The sequence below is a fragment of the Labeo rohita genome, chromosome 23 (genome assembly GCF_022985175.1).
Source record: "Labeo rohita strain BAU-BD-2019 chromosome 23, IGBB_LRoh.1.0, whole genome shotgun sequence".
NCBI classification, from domain to species: Eukaryota; Metazoa; Chordata; class Actinopteri; order Cypriniformes; family Cyprinidae; genus Labeo; species Labeo rohita.
Genome location: NC_066891.1, coordinates 8,645,715 through 8,665,715, shown reverse-complemented (window position 1 = coordinate 8,665,715; position 20,001 = coordinate 8,645,715). Strand labels below are relative to the sequence as shown.

The 20,001-nt window shown below is 33.6% G+C and overlaps 1 protein-coding gene across 1 annotated transcript in view; it reads left to right on the top strand.

Annotated features, from left to right (window-relative positions):
- Positions 1 to 20,001, top strand: part of plxna1a (plexin A1a) — a 289,406-nt gene that overhangs the window by 233,837 nt on the left and 35,568 nt on the right. Inside the window, exons 17-21 of the mRNA XM_051095762.1 lie at positions 3,921 to 4,014; positions 5,772 to 6,008; positions 8,287 to 8,430; positions 11,900 to 12,134; positions 17,667 to 17,809. Coding sequence (XP_050951719.1) covers positions 3,921 to 4,014; positions 5,772 to 6,008; positions 8,287 to 8,430; positions 11,900 to 12,134; positions 17,667 to 17,809 — 853 coding nt within the window. The remainder of the gene's footprint in view (positions 1 to 3,920; positions 4,015 to 5,771; positions 6,009 to 8,286; positions 8,431 to 11,899; positions 12,135 to 17,666; positions 17,810 to 20,001) is intronic.

Here is a 20,001-nt window from a genome sequence, read left to right as displayed (position 1 = left end):
ATTGTTGGAAAGGGTTCAAATACACAGAAATGCTGAAAAACCAAAGAATTTGTGGGACATCAAGAATTCTTCTGAAGAACAGCAGGCAGTTTGACTATTCAGGACAAACAAGAGACTCGTGAACAACTATCACTAAAGAAAAAAACACAGCTGTGGATTATTCAGGTAACTACACAGTATTAAGAATCAAGTGTATGTAAACTTTTGAACGGGGTCATTTTTATAAATTCAGCTATTATTTTTTCTTGTGGACTATATGTAAACATCTGTTATGTTATAGATCTCATTCAGGTCAGTACTAATTTAAACAATTTAACAACATGCATTTTGTATGATTTTGGTAAAATAATAATACTTTGCAGATTCTACAAGGTGTATGTAAACTTTTGAATTCAACTATATATTTTTTTTTACATTACACATCTTTATATTGACTTGTATGAATTATATATGAAAACATTACATGTAATATATAACATTTTAATATATACCTGTATATATATATATATATATATATATATTAATTAATAAGTTGAATTGGATTTTTTCTCTAGTCACGAAAGAATCAGGAGTCAGTTTTTTCACGACACACATACCCAGTTCTGTGTGCCTGTATGATTGTGTGTTTTGTTGCTGACCCAGGCCTCTACAGTCAAGCGTGCACTCTCTCCACCGAGCCCTGCTTTGAACGGGGCCATTATCCCCCAGGAGTGTGTAACGCGGTACCTTTCCCCCCTCCATCTGCCTCAGAAAAACAAATGCGCACACACTCAGGGATCAAAGCAGTACCGGAAATGACTGCGCCTGTGCAGAAGTCGCCTCTAGCTTGAACAGACATAACTGGAACCCAAAAGTTGTGGCCCTAGAGCCTGTTAGTGTGCGCCGAGTGAAGCTGTATTGATTTGAGCTGAAAATGCCCTTCAGGGCCACGACACAGCAGGTGTCACAAAAGCAAACAGGCAGAGACATCAGCGGCGCTACAGTGTGAGACTCCGACTCACAGACCGCCTATGTCAACAAGCTTGTGAACATGAGACGTCAGTATAGGGAACCCTAGGCAAATTAGTATCTTGAAACGATTTTTGTGTTCGATCAGCCAAAAAAACAGGAGCCGGAGGTACATATAACTTATCCAAGACAGATGCCAAAAGATCAAAATTTAGGATAAAACTTGAACATTGTCTTTGTCGCTAACTTGGTAACTGCAAGTGTGCAGTGTTTTAGGTCAATGTGATCTATGTTAAGTAAGTTAGCTGAAATTAGTTAAACTGTTGACGTATTTTCAGCTCGCACATCTGGTTTAATGTCATCTGAAGGTAATGCTGTTGTCCTCTTGAGTACTGAGGTTGGTTGCTGCCACAGCAATACAATGACAGGGCTGCATGCTTGCAAACCATCAAGTGTATAGTAGCATACTTGCAAGCATTGTGACTGGAATGAGATATCTTCTCAGATAGTGGTAGGCAGAGGATCTATTTGTAGCCAGTGTGTCCTTTTTCTTGTTCCCTGAAGCTTGTACCAGAGTTAAGAGGGATTTTTCACTGAGACAGACAGAGATGTAGAAAGGAGAGGGACTGAAAGGACTCCACACTTATAGTGTGCTGTGGACGAGCCGGTCTTCAAACACATGGTAAGACAAACCGAGCTCTAGGGTTAACAGATTTTCTATCCAACTTGTACTTCGATGCGGAAGTACAAGTCGCCTATGAGCGAGACTATAGGGAAATAAGAAAAGAATGAGAGAAGAATAACAACGTGCAGTAAACGGTAAAACTCTTTGCACTACAATCATAATTCAGATCATACATTAAAATATGGTAAGACAAACCAATTTGCAATGTTTCATACAGCTAAAAATAGCTGGATGTGGATGAGTCCGGAAGCCAGACCCATAACATTTAAAAGTGGCAGATTCGGCATTGTGATTGGTCAGATCGTCTGTCAATCAGAGTGAAAAATCAGAGCGTTTAAGCGTATTCAACTTGTTAAAGGGGTCATCGGATGCAAAGTTCACTTTCTTTATGTTGTTTGAACATTAATGTGTGTTGGCAGTGTATGTACAAATCTACCCTATAATGATAAAAATCCATGCAGTGGTTTTTAATCTGTAAAACTAATATCCTCTTTCAAATCGAGCCATTCTCAGACAGAAGCTGCTGCCACGATAGTTGATGGACATGAGCGTCTTACCTTAGACCAGTTGTCACAGTCCAGTAACCTGCACTGTTTCGATGCCGGAGCAGGGATGTAATTTAGACAAGAGTATCTCTGATTGAACAATTGAGGTGTTGTGTTGCTGGATGTAATAATGAACATAGTGGTTGTCATTTACTCCCGACATCTGAGCCGCTGAAGATGCAGGGGATTACGTTTGTTTGTGAAGGGAATGTGCCTCCCGATCTACATATATCCGTCTGTGTTCGCGCGAATCATTCGTGATCCAGCTTCACTTACAGCAGAAGTGCGAATAAGGGTTTTTTTTTTTTTTTATAAATCTTTGCGATCATCTTTCATTATAATGTGGTAGGAAGTTTAGCGGCTAAACGCGGCTAAAGTAAACAGGCTCGTCACTCCACAGAGAGAAGAGAGGGGCGGGGCGAGCAGAGCTCATTAACATTTAAAGGAACAACCCCTTAGAATGAGATGATTTTTGCAGAGCTCATTTTGACGAGGTAAAAAGGGTGTTGTATTACACAACCATTGAGAATTTTTAACCAAAGTATATTATAGACTTTTCATTAAGACCCTAGAGAATCATATCAACTTGTGTAAAATGGGCATCCGATGACCCCGTTAAATACATGTGAAATACGTGTTAAATACGCATGAGATACATGTTAAAAATAGTTAGAATGCGACAGTGCCATTGGCTGCTGAAGACTTGGGTCAGACCATTTCTGTGAGCTTAGGGGCTGCCACCATTTAATATGCTATAGATCAGCTTATTCAGCCTTTTTTTTGTATAGCCTATAGAAATAGTATATTTAAATTGCAGTTTTATAAAATGTTACACTACCGTCAAAAACGACTTTCGAAAACACTGCAAGACCCCGTTTTAGTTTGAAAACTCTAGGGTTGCATTTCACTGTAAACGGACCAAAACTGAGACTTTTGAAAGGGATGGTGTGGCTGTGTGTATACTTGATGGAAGTATTCATTATTTCTTTTAAAGAAATGTGACCCTCGACCACAAAACCAGTCATAAGAGTCAATTTTTTTTGGAAACGGAGATTCATCATCTGAAAGCTGAATAAATAAGCTTTCCATTGGTGTAAGTATAGGATTTGTTAGGAAAGGACAATATTTGGCTGAGATAAAACTATTTGAAAAGAAAATCGCCTTTGAAGTTGTCCAAGTGAAGTTCACGGTAGGAAATTTCTAAAATATCTTCATGGAACATGATCTTTACTTAATATCCTAATTATTTTTGGCATTAAAAAATGTATAATTTTGACCCATACGATGTATTGTTTGGCTATTGCTACAAACATACCCGTGCTACCTATGACTGGTTTTGTGGTCCAGGGTCACAAATGAACAAATTCAAATGCTCTAGCATATAGTTAGCCTTGATGCTAACAGAAGCTGACTGAAAGATATAAAACTCTTTTTGATTTGATGGGCTCTCTGAATATCATCTAATCTGTTGCGACTTATGAAACGGGTGCCGCATATGTAGAGGTAGAATGTCTTTAAACGCCGGGCTCTTGACGAAAATCCTTTTTGTGTCTCATCGCCAAAAGTGATTATGGGATATATTACCTCTGCTCTGTTTTGCCTCCCTTTGGGATGAAAAGCTTGATAGACTGCTATTTCTTCAGATTTCAAGGCCAAGTGTTGAGCTAGACTGTATGATTGGGTTATTGTACGAGATCTGTACCCATCATGTTTCGATGATGACTTCCTGTTTCTCTTCCCAGCGGTGGGACTCTCCTGACAATCAGCGGCACCAACTTGGCCACCATTAAAGAACCCAAGATCCGCGCCAAGTACGGCTCTGCCGAATCCTTCCATGTAAGTATCCTTTCCTGACATCTCTACCTTACACATCTCTAGGCTCTTCTGTACTTTCTTCACAGGTATTCCTGTAGTTTTCAGTCACCTCAGTCCTTCACTCAGGGAAACCATCTAATGTTCATTTCACAAAAACTTCCACATGTTTCGCTGCTGCTGTGTTGTACTCTGTAACAGAGACACACAATCCTACCCACCATTTTTATCTTGAGAAAAGTCTCAGAAGTATCTCTCTGTCGCTCTGTTATTTCTCAGATTTAAAATGACCTCTTTGTTACTCAGTGTCACATTATTAAAATGTTTCAATGAAACAATGAGATGTTTTAAGGAATTATCTGATGTGGTTTCTTCTGCCACAATAGATAATGTTTTACATATTTCATTGTAAAGAGGACCAAACAATTAAATGTTTTAATCAAATAATTGCCTAATATATGTAATGCAAAAAATTTGAATGCATTTAAATTAAGTATTGAAAATAAATACGTAAATACATACATACGTAACATTTCTTTTAAAAAATTTTATTTATTGATATATTTATTTTCTGAGAATGACCACAATTAGAGATTATTTAAATGCATCAATTTATTTTAAAGATAAATAAAACAATCAAAAGAAAATGGATTTTAAAGAGTTATTACAACATTATTATTATTATTATTATTATTAATATTATTTATTAAATATGTTTTTTCTTAGAATTACCAAAATTATTAATAAATAATAATAATAATAGTAATAATAATAATAATTAATGTTGATCATTCAAATGCATTACACTGTTCTGCGGATAAGAAATTATTTATTTATTTATTAATTAATTGATTGATTGATTGATTGATTGAATGGCTGATTAATTGATTTTCTGAAAATTACCACAGATAGAGATCATTTAAATGCATACCTTAGTTTGGAGATAAATAAAACATTAAAAAAGTTGTTTTAGAAATGAAAAAAGTGGTTTTAGAAATGAACAACATATAATGTATATATATATATATATATATATATATATATATATATATTTATTGTTATTATTATTATTTTTGGTCATTATAAGAATAAATATATATACATTATATTGTTCCAAAAATAATATTGTCAGTGATCTCCTGGATAATTATTATTATTATTATTATTATTATTATTGATTAAATACATACTTTTTTTTTTTAGAATGACCAAAAAAATGTTAATAATGACAATAATGTTATTGTTAATTATTCAAATGCACTGCATTATTCTGCCGATAAGAAATACCTATTGATACCCACTGGTTTATTTATTTATTTATTTTTCTAATAATTTTCACAGAGATTATTTAAATGCATCACCTTATTTTGTAGATAAATAAAACAATTACCAACTAGTTTTGTTGTTATTGTTGTTATTATTATTATTATTGATTAAATACTTTTTTTGGAAAATTGTTAATAGTAGTAGTTATAATAATAATAATAATAATAATAATAATAATAATAATAATAATATTTTTAATCTTTCAAACACGTTACATTACTCTGCAGATAAATAAAACATTAAAAACATTACATTTAATGTTTTTGTTGTTTATATATAAATGTTTATTGTTTTCATATACTTTATTATAATTATTTCTTATTATTAAAAAAAAAAAAAAAAAAAAAAACTGCTGTGTTATTATAATGAACACATTTGATTGACACTCAACATATTAATGTTGTTTCAAGAAGTTTGTATTCAGTGTTGTCCCTCTGTTTTCTTATTCTACTCAGAACTGCACGGTTTTCAACAACTCTGTTATGGTCTGTCTGGCTCCGTCGGTGGCTGATTCGGATAGAGGCTTTGCCGAGACTGGCAGCGGACCGGATGAGATCGGCTTCTACATGGATAACGTCCACGCCCTTGTGGTCGTCAACGAGAGCTTCAGCTACTACCCGGACCCCGTTTTTGAACCCCTCAGTCCCACAGGCATTCTGGAGCTCAAACCGACATCTCCCCTTATCCTGAAGGTACACATCACTTGCTTCTAGTGGTTGATGGATTTGTGGTTATTGATGTGAGGTTTATGCGGCCAAGTGGAGTTTGCGTCATTTGCTGATCGTGTTGGCGCTTCTTCTACCCGTATTTTCCTTTCCTTCTGAAGGATGCAGCAAAATAGCTAATAACTAAGTTACTTTTTTATGAATCTGTACACTGCATACTTACCACTTCTTCTTCATCCCTTTATTTATAAACTTGAAAATGCTGAACACAGACTGTTTTCTCCTGTAATGAAAGCTTCTCTTTTCTTTAAACCAACTGAGGTGAGAGTCGAAGCATGTCGGGTGATATTTCTTTGTTAAATGGAAATTTATTAACGAAACCTTTTTACTTAATGCCCGATCCCCCGCCTGGTTTATTGGGGGGGAGAGAAAACAACCCAGTGCATTAGCAAAGCGAAGGAAAATACGAAAATGCAATTTGGTGAAATAATCAGGGATATTCTGGAGATGCATCACATTCTCCACGCAATTAATTTCTCATCTAATTTGATCTGGGGTTGGCGGCGCGGATGAGATGAGAAGGGGAGAGGGAGCAAAATTTGCATTAAAGAGCGGCGTGCCGTGGCCTCGCTGAACCCTGAGGATGGGGGGGATGTTGGCGCTTTGCTGTTGTTCGTCAACATTTCTCTTTTCCCGTTCCTTCTGTCCATGTGGCCGCAGAGTATTCCAACCTTTATTTTTTTCTTCCTGTTTATCTCCATTGAGGAGATCACTCGCAGGATATGTTCATATCTGTTCAAGCCTCTGGGGTTTTCTTTGCTTTTTTTAAATCAATATCTGCATGACCTTTATGTGTCCAAGGTTGTGTGATGCTAAATTTAATTCTGACAAAAAGAGACCATTATTATTATCTGGAAAACCCAGTGCAGCACCTTAAAGGAGTATTTTGGGATATCTTCATCTTAATGTCTTTAGATATTCTATAGACATATTTGCCCTGTCAACATTTTTATTTCAAAATGGAAAAAAGAAAACCTTTTTCAGATTGTAAATGTGTGTAGTATATTTATTACAATATACATTATTTAAATTGTATTTTTTATAGTTTTTTGTATATTTCAATTATATTGAAATATAATTATATTGAAATATAAGTTTTTCTACATTCTTATTTTAAAAAATAAAATGTTTGTTTACAGTACTAGCACATGGTAACATAAAATTATAAACTTTTATAAAAAAGTATATAAAAATATAAAATTATCCAAAAAATGTGTATCATAATTGTATTTAAATTATATATATATATATACATATATATATATATATGTATATGTGTGTGTGTGTGTGTATATATATATATATTTATAATAACACTGGTGTGTGTGTGTGTGTATATATATATAGTTAATGTAAACATTTTTACCATTTTTGTTGTTATTAAATGTTTATATATAATAATAATAATAATAATAATAATAATAATAATAATAATGTAAATCTAAAATTAAATTTTTAAATTCTCTTTATATGTTAATATAAAATTAAAATATATAAACTAAATAATATCATTTTTTTACCATTTTATTTATTATTATCTTAAAAAAAGCATTTTTATATTAATATAAATAAACATTTTTCTATTTTTACAATTTTATTTTATAATATTAAATATTTATTTATAACAACAACAGCAATAATTCTTAAATATTTTTTATATAATAATAAACATTTATTTATAACAACAACAATAATAATAATGCAAATCTAAAATTATAATCTCACATTCTTTGTTATATATTATTATAAACATTTCTATTTTTACCATTTTATTTTATATTACATTTTTATTTATAACAACAACAACAACAACAACAACAACAATAATAATAATAATTCTAAACTAAAAATATAACCTTAAATTCTGATTTGTGTATTAATATAAACATTTTTCTATTTTTCCATTTTTATTTTATAATATCAATTGTTTATTTATAATAAGAATAATAATCTAAAATGATAATCTTAAATTCATTTTTATGTAATATATAATGGAATTACATTTATAATAAATAATATATTTTTTCACATGAATTACTTGTTGCCATTTTTTTTTTTATATTGTTTGCAATACTTTTTGATGGCAAAGATATTTATTAGCGTAGTCAGTGCTCTTAAGTGTTACATAACAAAGCCTTGTTGAAAATTGTGGAAAATGCTTTATATAAAAACAACTCATGTTAGTTTTATTTTATTATTTCTTTTCATCTCTGATTATATCTTTTTATGTTTCTTATCATGACAGGGCCGTAATTTGATTCCTGCCGCTCCCGGTAACTCCAGACTCAACTACACAGTGTTTATCGGAGAGACACCGTGCGTTCTGACGCTCTCCGAGACCCAGTTGCTATGCGAGTGGCCCAACCTCACCGGCCAGCACAAAGTGACGGTATGTACTTAGATCCTCAAGTTCACACTGACCAAATGTCAAAAGATTGGAAATGACAAGTCGCAGTCAGGAATGAACTTAACACCAACCGAATGCCCCGCTGAAGGAAAATGTCTTGAAAGGACACTCTTTATCTTGCCGCAGCATGTCATTCGTCGTGATGGCTCTGAAAGCAAAATGCTCCGAGAAGAAAAATATTTACGCCTGTTTTCTGCATTCATATTATTTTTCCCACAAATGTCACATCGAATTCGGAGAAATTGTGTGAAATATATGTTTGTACAAACGCTCTTTGAAAAATGCTGGTTCAAAAATAGACGTGTCTCTTTGCGTTGCCGTCCTCGTGCGGCACTCGGAGGCGACGTGAGGCGAGGCCGGGGAGACGCAGACACAGCTGTGCTCTTGTCCCATGTACAGTGACCTACTTATGGGCCGCCCTTGGTGCATTGGATCACGTCTGGCAGCTCTCAGTGTGTGTGATTTCTGTATCTTTTGGCCTGTATGTGAGAATTAGAGAATGTGTGTGTGGATACGTGTGTAATGATGTGAGCGTGTTCGTCACACAGCTGTGCACTGACCGCCGTGACCCCTGTTAGAGAGAGTCTCTCTAGGAAATTTTGCATGGCTGCGATCTTTGACCCCATGTCTTCCCAGGGGTCCCTGTAGTTTTTTAGTCAGCACACAATGCCTGCGGTGCAGTACATGCGCTCACGTAATGTCTGCACTGGAGTTCTCTTGAAGTTCAAGTCCAAATATTTAAGTTAGCGCTGTTTGCTAAAGCATTTTACTGTATTTCTACACCTCTAACCTGATGGAATGAACTTCGTGCATAATTTGTTTTTACATAAATGATACCTTAAATTGTGCGAGTGTTCAAATTAATTATATGATAAGTCGTTACTGGAATTTACGTTCGGGTCAGACATAGGTTAATTGCTTTATAAAATGTATTAATAATTAATTATACTAAATTTAAATGTTAAATTGATATATATAGAAGTGCGTGTCCTTGATTTTCATCTGCTGACAGATAAAATGGACAAAATATCCCATAGACTTATTAATCGAAATGATGCTCTCTAAGCAGTTCTGGGTTGATTACTTGCAAATTAATGATGGCAATTAACATGACATGCTGTTAGTAATAGCGAATTAATGCATTCATTTTTATTAACAACATGAAGTGCATTAAACATTATATTACCTCAAAGTTTCCTAAACTGAGATTCGTGAAGGAACTACAGGGAGTTTGAGAGTTTAATAAAAAGCTAATAATTAATTAAATCATGAAAAAGATAAATTTTAATAAATTACGACAATTGAAATAAAACACTTGAAATAAAAAATGGGAAATATTATACCTGTTTACCTGCATGTCATGTGACCATGAGAATAATTAGTGGTGGGTAGATTACTTACAGATAACATGGTGAAAACTGTAGTTAGTTTTTATTTTTTATGTTGTTATTTTAGGTAATGTATTCTAACTACTTTTAAGATTACTTTTAGATTTCATTTATATGAAACTTGTTTTAAACTTACCATTAAACATAACATACTGATATAAAAAAGCAAAGAGAAAGACAACATGTGATGCGATCTGGGAAAACCCGTCGGATGTCGGGCTGGGACATTTTCAGGAAATTTGAAAAATAGGTAGAATGTCATTTTTAGGTTTTCATTAAATTATTATTCTATAACATCTTGTCTATCATCTCTGAAAATATCTCGGAAATTTGCTTGTTTAGTGCAGAAAAATGACTGTCTTTCTCTTGTACTAAGAACGCGCTGTTGTGGTGCTTTCCCTTAACACCACAAAACAGTTAACCTATTAAAATAAACCGTGTAACATATTTAGTATAGACGTATCAATTTACATTCTCCGCCATTCTCCACTACAGCATTGTGAATGCAATCATGTAATGAATAAAAAGTAACTGTAGTTTGATTACAAGTATTTTAAACTGTAATATAATCGAATTACAAGTACTAAATCCTAATTTTGTAATCCAGATTACATGTAATCAGTTACTACCCAACATTGTGAATGCAATCATGTAAAAACTAAAAAAGTAAGTGTAGTTTGATTACAAGTATTTTAAAATGTAATAGTTTATCTAATTACAAGTACTAACTCCCGATTATGTAATCCGAATTACATATAATCAGTTACTACCAAGCACTGTAAATGATATGTAATGATGTAATCAATAAAAAAGTAAGTGTAGTTTGATTACAAGTATTTTAAACTGTAATATAATCTAATTACAAGTACTAAATCCTGGTTTTGTAATCCAGATTACATGTAATCAGTTACTACCCAACATTGTGAATGTAATCATGTAATAACTAAAAAAGTAACTGTAGTTTGATTACAAGCATTTTAAACTGTAATATAATCTAATTACAAGTACTAAATCCTGATTTTGTAATCCAGATTACATGTAATCAGTTACTACCCAACATTGTGAATGTAATCATGTAAAAACTAAAATTAACTGTAGTTTGATTACCAAGCACTGTAAGTGATATGTAATGATGTAATCAATAAAAAAAAAATAACTGTAGTCTAATTACAAGTATTTTAAACTGTAATATAATCTAATACAAGTACTAAATCCTGATTTTGTAATCCAGATTACATGTAATTATTTACTACCCAACATTGTGAATGTAATCATGTAATAACTAAAAAAGTAACTGTAGTTTGATTACAAGTATTTTAAAATGTAATACAGTTAATCTAATTACAAGTACTAAATCTCGATTATGTAATCCAGATCAGTTACTACCCAGCACTGTGAATATGTAATCATGTAATCAATAATAAAAGTAACTGTAATCTGATTACAAGTATTTAAAATGTAATCTAATCAAATTACAAGTGCTAAATCCTGATAATGTAGTCTAAATTACAGCACCGTCTATAACATACCATAGAGATTTTGCGAGGACTGAGCAATGCCTTATCATCACGTTGGCAAGTTTTATTGGACAAACATTCTCACATTTTTTTAGAAAAAATAAATTATCTTTATCTTATTGGCTTTAAACGTATAACTATTCTGGTGTACAAACACGTTTATGGTCTAAACAAACACCTTGACACTGTGTGGATTGATTTTTTGCCACGACAGAGCTGTGTGTAAACAATCACACAGTTCCTTGTTAAATTTTCTGTTTCGAAATACAAGCTTGAAATGTTCCAGTAATAATAAGACATTTCAAGCTAAATGGGTTTTCAATCTCATTGCTTGTCTCACAAATGTGATTGGCTCATAAAGTTTTAATTTGGGTCTTTGTGTGAAGCTGCTGTTGAATTCTTGACGCAAAAAGTTGATTCTCACAAATGAATTGCCACAACAAAATTATGCATGCTAATCGTGGCTAATTGCAGAAATCGCAGGCCACTACACAAGATTTGCTTCCTGCACCTCAATGAGCCAGGTCTCCCGTGCCTCTGTTACAGATCCGGGCAGGAGGGTTTGAATATTCCCCCGGCACGCTGCAGATCTACTCCGACAGCCTTCTCACCTTACCTGCCATCATTGGGATCGGAGGAGGTGGAGGCCTCCTGCTGCTGGTCATCATCGCTGTGCTCATCGCCTACAAGCGCAAGTCCCGGGACGCAGATCGAACCCTCAAACGACTCCAGCTGCAAATGGACAACCTGGAGTCCAGAGTCGCTCTTGAGTGCAAAGAAGGTAAGATTAATTATTATTAAGTCATTTAGGGCTTGACTGGTCAGTTCGCATTCACAATTGATATATATATAGTTGTTATCATTATATTATAATATATATTATATATAATATTTTATTAATTTTTAAAGTATAGTTATGGGTGTTCACTTGCAAGAATCTATCAATAAATTATATATATATATATATATATATATATATATACACAGTATATATATATATATATATATATATATATAGTTGTTATTATTATATTCTAATATATATAATATATTATTTATTTGTTATTTTATAAAGTATGTAAGTGTAATATAACATATAATATAAATTCATATATAACTAAAGTAAATGTAAAAAAATAATTATATATATATATATACACACATGTGTTTATAAATAATTAATAAATTAATACAGATTTAAAACACTTTTTTACATTTTAAAAATTATATTATTATTTGGGGGGTGTATGTATACACACATATTATTACATATTCATGAATTCTATATATATTTTAATTGTAATTTCTGTTATTCATTTAGAAAGTATGTACAGTTGAATCAGATACAATGTTATATATATATATGTGTGCGTGTATGTATATATATATATATATATGTGTGTGTGTGTGTGTGTGTGTGTGTGTGTATATATATATATATATATATATATATATATTCATTTATATATATTCATTTAAGTATATACAATTGAATCCGATACAATGTTTTATTAATAATTAATTGAAGTATATACACACATATACATGAATTAAATATTGTATATATTATTATATTATAATTATATATAATTATATATTATATTGTATTAATTCATGAAGTATATACAATTCAATCATGTTTATATTAAGATGGTGTAAATATTGGTTTATATTAAAATGGTGTAAAAAATATAATATGTGTATGTATAAATAATTAATAAATTAATATATAATTAAAATACATTATATTTTTTATTTTACATATTTGTGAATTTTATGTTATTTATTTGTTTATTTACTTTTATTTGTTATGTTTAAATCATTATTTCTTAAACTGATTGACCCTAATAAATTGATACATAATTTTGTAATGCTTAAAAGCTTTTACACCTTATCTGTTTCTACCTGAACATTTATGAATGGCGTTTCATATAAAAGACACATTCTGAGATAAACGTCCCCATTAGAGAATGTGATTTTGATATGGAATTTAAATTGCTGTTGAAGCGAAACCTGCGGGTCTCGTATCAAGCTCCACATTAACGTCTTTCCGTTCTCTTGTCGCCATGGTGACACCATTATGGTTGTTAGCATGTCTTGGTAACAGGTTGGTGTTAGAGGGGCTGCGCAGTTATGGCATTCCGTCTTCCGCCCAGTTTGAAATGCGGTTTCCATATGCCGTAAAGGTTCCCAGTGCCACACTCTACCTGGTCTCGTAGAGATGCACTGGGTCTAATTGGCCATTATCTTAGGACTTTTGGCCCTCCCGGTCACAACCCTGTCAGGAGGATGAAAAAGCATGGCGTGGCCAGCTAGCTAACAAACACTCTTTTTCACCGCAAAGGGGGAGATGGCTGAATGGCAGAGGGAGAATGATGAAAGAAATTTACTTCTTGCCAAATGGGTGAAGGAACTGGTAGGCATTGATTAGCTGTCACGTTCTTTAGCTCTGATTCGCACTGATTGGCTGGCTGCCTTCATTAGTGGACAAGCTGAACGGTTTGTTATCGCAATGCCACTCAATCTGCGCATCAATATTTTATTCGGATCATATACGCTGACGTTATTTACAACCTCTGCAAAATATTTATGACCTTCACTTGGTTATTTCTCGTTTGGGCTAGGATTGGATTTGCTTGGTAATGACCCGAAGCTCTCAAACCAAACCCAGTGAGGTCAACAGGGTCAGATAATAGGCTGCAAAATTCTGAATCTCACAAAACCTGTCAAGAAATGTCATATTTTGCACAAAATAATGTTTTTATAAAATATTTTACAATAAAATGAATTAAATTTCCGTATGTGACCCTGGACCACAAAACCAGCCATAAGGTTTTTTTTTTTTTGACATTTTGCAGTTTTAGTGTGGAGATACAACTATTTGAAAATCTGGAATCTGAGGGTGCCAAAAAAAAAAAAAATCTAAATATTAAGTCAAAATTAAGTTTTGATATATTTAAGGTAGGGGATTTACAAAATATCTTCATGAAACATGATCTTTACCTGATATCCTAATGATGTGTTTTTGGCTATTACTACAAATATACCCGTGCTACTTGTGACTGGTTTTGTGGTCCAGGGTCACATATTTTACAGAATTACAGCATTAGAACAATGAAAATCATCACTAGAGTAGTACTAAGTTTTTTTAGGACCATTGAAAAAAGATAATGGTCTAAAAATGGTCTCTGTTTTCTATTATATAGAAAATTACTAATTACTATATTAACAATAAATATAATTTATTGTTTTTGTTCTTTTGATTCTTAGGTTCATTGTGTCTTTTCTTGCCCGGTTTCATGAGATTGACCCAAAAGCGTCAAACCCCCTCTAAATGCTTGAAACCAGTGAACCCCTCCTCAGCAGTCAGATAATGGGCTACAAAAGAGTGAATTTCAAAAAAAAAAAACACACACACATAAAAAAATGATAATGTTTGGGCTAAAGAAAGGTTAATTTATAACCATTAAAATATGTTAATAGTAATATAAATAGATTTTGATTTGCTAGATTGCTAGATTTTTTCCCAAATTCCCATTAACAACATGAGAAAAGGATTTTCATATGCCATAAGTGTAATATATATGGCAATATGAAATACATTTATATATATAACCGCAAATGCGGTTGTAGGTAATAACATAATTTCTTTATGACTGAAGAAAGAAAGACATGAACAGCTTGGATGACAAGGGGGTGAGTAAATTATTTGTGAATTGTTGTTCTGGAAGTGGACTTCTCCTTTAAGTCTTTAAAGCCATTTCAAGACATTTAAGTCTTATTTTGACGTTATAAAGTGGTGATATATATATATTACAAAATATGACATAAAAAGGCATATAAATCACTTAATATTCTAAAGTGAAATTTTCCAACACCAGAAGGTAAAGTTATAGTGAAATTCATCATCTATCTCACCACTCCTGAGCCCATTGAGTTTTAACATTGAGTCCTCCATCACAATATGATTGGAATGTGATTGGTTCATGCGATAAATCCGTCCTCTTGTGTTCTGCGTACGCCAATCAGTCTGAATGAACAACATAATGACGTTAATGGGAAGAGCAATTTAAAAAAGTAATCAACTCACACACTTAAATAAAACCACTTTGTCATGTCAAAATCAAACTTCAAATGGCCTGAAAACATGTGGGTTTTTAGGGAGCAATCAGCTTGTTGAAATTAAAGGTACATCTCCATGAGACCAATTACCGAGCTCTGATGACTGGTGATCCAAAAGTGAAAAAATAAAAAATAAAACCAGCGATCCCACCTTTCTAAACCACTTCACCCTGTAGTTTGGCCGTATAGCATACAGTCATGATGCCACTGCATGTGCACAGTCATGGGGTGTGGACGGGCGAGAGCCACCCAGGGACAAGCGATTCACCATGTGCAGAGGCTTACTGAGCCATGATGCAGCCCATCAGAGAGCGCAGTAGTACAAACAAACAAAGGCACGGCTAATGGCTAATTAGCGAGCTATCCAGCGCCGGTTTAGATACCGGGAACGCTCAGTGGGGATATCAGCTTCGCCTCTCTGCTTTACATTAGCCGAGAAATGTTAGTGCAAGCATGTGTGGACATCACGGTAATTGGAATTGTTTCACTTTGAGTGCTTTCACAACTACAGAAACGATTTCAGAAAGAAACGCATTATCAGCAACGGATGAAACTTTTCAGACTTGTTTTGACAAACAGCTTCGGCACTAAAGGAAATGTTTTGCCGGCTGACCTTGCCAGCACCGCTGCTGCTGCTTCTGCTTCCTGAGAAGCGTAATGTTTTGACCACTACAACAGGAAGCCTTTAAAAATTGGCATTCAAGCTGTCTGTAATGCCCCCTCGTGCTTTACGATCCGGCACGCGCCTCTCCAAGTAATGAAGTGAAATTGAATTACAAGGCCATCCCTCATGTTGGAAATCTTTGTTAGGCCTTTCAAGTGCACTTTGACGAGAAAGAAGCATTGAATTAAAAGCTCTTTAGTCCTGTCACTTTCCTTTTTTATATTTCCCCCTCATCGGGAGACTGAAAGTCCCGTTGGGCAGTTCATCTTGAATAATATTTGTGTAGTATTTTTAAGACGAAAAACCCTCACTTAGAGTAGGAGCTTCTTGCTTCAGTATTCATATCCCAGCGGACAACGAGGAGGAACAACAGCTGGAGGAAATTATGCATGAAAAGCTCCGCTCCTTTATTAATTACCCACTCATGCAATTAATTGACTTTCTTTTCCCGTGAACTTTGTGTCTCTTACGTCTCTTCCCTCCCGCTCTTTTCGAATAGCAAAACCAAATTAGTGGTAAACCGAATAAACAAACAGATTGACAGACTTAGCATCGCTTCTGTTTACCCAACAAGTACCTTTTATTGCACGAGGCTCCCAGTGACCACGTTTTTGTGAGTTCCCAATCAGCCGGTTTATTTAAAGTTCATTTTTATTCATACTTAGGGAAGGCTTAAAGCAAATCACACTTCTATTATGAGATATTTTATTACGCACACAAGTGTATACTATAAATGCACCCTGATCTGATTTTTTTAAAATCTAATTCAGCACTGTAAAACTACACCAGAAATATATGAATTGCTTAGGCTTACATAACTGTTTGTTCATTCATTCATTCATTCATTTAAATTATTTAAATTTTTTGTTTAAAAATCAAATCATATATATATATATATATATATATATATATATATATATATAGTTTAAAATATATATTTATTTTGTTTAAAAATCAAATCATGCTAATATATATATATATATATATATATATATATTCAATAATAAGATTAATATTTTAAAAATCAAATCCACAAAAGTTTGTTTACATAATATATGTGTATGTAATCTGTATATTTATATGTATATATAAATACAGACACATGCATGTGTATATTTAAGTAAAATGTTTTATATGTATAAAATATTTATATTTATATATTTATATTTATATTTTATGTAAATATTTATATATATATTTATATTTCTTTTTTCTTTCTTGTATGATACACAAAATGAAAATTTAAGAGGAAAAAAGAAAAAAAATAGGGAGAATTAATACATTTTTAATCATTTATTGCCATTGTGTGAATAATATGTAATCATGTAGTCCATAAAAAATTGCTAATCTGATTATGAGCATTTTACAATGTAATATACTCTAATTACGAGTACTTAATTAATATATATTAATTAAATTATATATATATATATATATCCATATCCTTATCCAATCAACACATACAACTGAAAAATCACCGAACTTGCTCAGATAGTGTTGAAACAGATAGTTCTTTTCTCCTCACAGCTTTTGCCGAACTCCAAACTGACATCCATGAACTGACCCAAGAGCTGGATGGAGCTGGCATCCCGTTCCTGGACTACCGAACCTACGCCATGAGGGTGCTGTTCCCCGGCATCGAGGACCACCCGGTGCTCAAGGAGATGGAGGTACGGGTCAGTACATCACCATCACCATGGTAACCCTAGAGCAGAACTAACAAAGCAATCAAAAGTCAGCTGACCACTACTAATACTAGAAACAACATAGCACTGAGATTGTATAAACTACGATAGACGGCTGATCAACACTCTTGAAAGGTCATAATGTATATTGTAAATGCGGTGACCAATCTTTTTGACATTACTTGCTTCTGATAAATGGGGTCGGTGACTCTTTTGGGAGTGGAACAAAAAGCATTTGAACCTACAATTTGGAGTTTACAAGTTCAATACGTTACAGATTGTGACCTCTTGTACAATAAAGCCAGACGCTAATGACTGACACGTAATAGTACGAGCTAAAAAAAACAACGCGACCAAACGAGAGCAATCACGAATCCTCAAAACGCACTGGTCAACGCAATTAAATACTTCATGCTACGTCCACCGGCCTGCGTACGGCAGGTCACGCTTTTGGCTTGTAGAGAGATCGTATGTTTATTATTTCATCTGGGGTTTGTTTTCACTGTATTTGCCCCCGAGTCCCCGGCGTAATCAAGTGCCTATGCGCACAGCTCAGGCCCTTATTGCTCTGTGTAGCTTCTCGCCCCAAAGCAACCTACAGTACAATCGGCCTCCCCGAGAGGCTGCAAATTTCATTCGGCTCAGCAGAGAAGAATTGAGGCACTTTATTAGTCTGTGTTGTCGGAAAAAAAGGCCTTTGTCAGGTTACATGGTACATAAGGTGCTGAAGGGGACAATAACAGACGCCGGCTTGCTTTGAAGTCTGATTCCGGCAGCCTCGCTTGGAGATTCGTTTTTGTTTTTCGTAATTTCTTTGGATTATAGCGCTTCGTCCTAACTAGCCATGAAAATTTTCCGGTGACTAAGTGAGATAATTACAGCCAAGTTTTATACGTGGAGCAGGACTTTCCACCAATCAGATTTTGTTGTAGGCGGGGCTACTGCGAACCAAGCACTGTCCAGTCACTTGTCACTTGTTAGGACATATGTAAGATGCTGCTTTTGTTATGTTAGTATAAATGTGTGGCTTCAAGAAGTTGTGCAGGTAAGATGTGTGAGACAGTGAGGCTGATGAAAAGTGACAGGTGTGGCTCACGGAAGGACACATCACCACCTTTCGCTCCTGGACTCCGAGGTCACCTCTGCTTCCTGCTGTACTCTTTCTCTCTCTGTCCTTCTTCGCCCTCACTCTGCATTTTCTTCTGTTGTGTTTTGAGCTGCTAGCATCTTGGATTCCCTTTGATGTCAATCAGAAAGCTGCGCGTCCCTCATGCGGACTTCTGCCTGAACGCTGTTTACTTTACTAAAGGGCTTCGGCAGTGTGTTTCAGAAAGGCTGAATACGTCAATCAAAAACATTAAAAACAACACAAACTTTCTTTTAAAATTCCCCTGGTCTTACTGTGCACAATTGATTACTTCATTTTTAAAACAAGAACAACAAAAAACCTTACTATACAGTCAAATCACCATACAGTTAAATCAAGTCTGTTTATTTTCCAGTTAATGATCTGTTATACTCAGAAATATCTTCCATTATACAGGTTTAATGTGAACATTGCTTCATGTTCTCCCCTTCTATTGGTCGGTTAAAAAGATTGTCCCGCCTCCCATATTCATGTCGTTTTTTGAGCTGTTGATATATCAGGACCTCAAACCAGTCACACAATGGGCCTCAAGCATGTGTCAGTTATAAAACTGTGTTAATGCATAGTGATATAAATAAATCAGTTCAGGAGAACACAAAAGTGTTGTGGTAGATTTATTTTGAAGGTAGTTAATACTTTTATTTAGCAAGGACAGATTAAGCTCGAAAGTGACAGTGAAGATATTTATAATGTTACAATTTTCTATTTTGTTTTTTTAAACCTTAAATTTATCAAATAATTCTGAAAAAAAAAAAAAAATTAAAAATCTATCACCGTTTCCATACACTTGATAATAAGAAATGTTTTTTGAGCAGAAAATCAGCATATTAGAACAATTTCATGTTTTGACATCAAATAAATAAAAAAATTAGTTTAAAAAATATTACTAATATTAATAATTATTAATATTATTAATTAATAATATTATTAATATAGAAAGCAGCTGTTTTAAATTGTATCACTAATTTACAATATCACTATTTTTAGTGTATTTTGATCAAATAAATACAGCCTTGGTGAGCATAAGAGA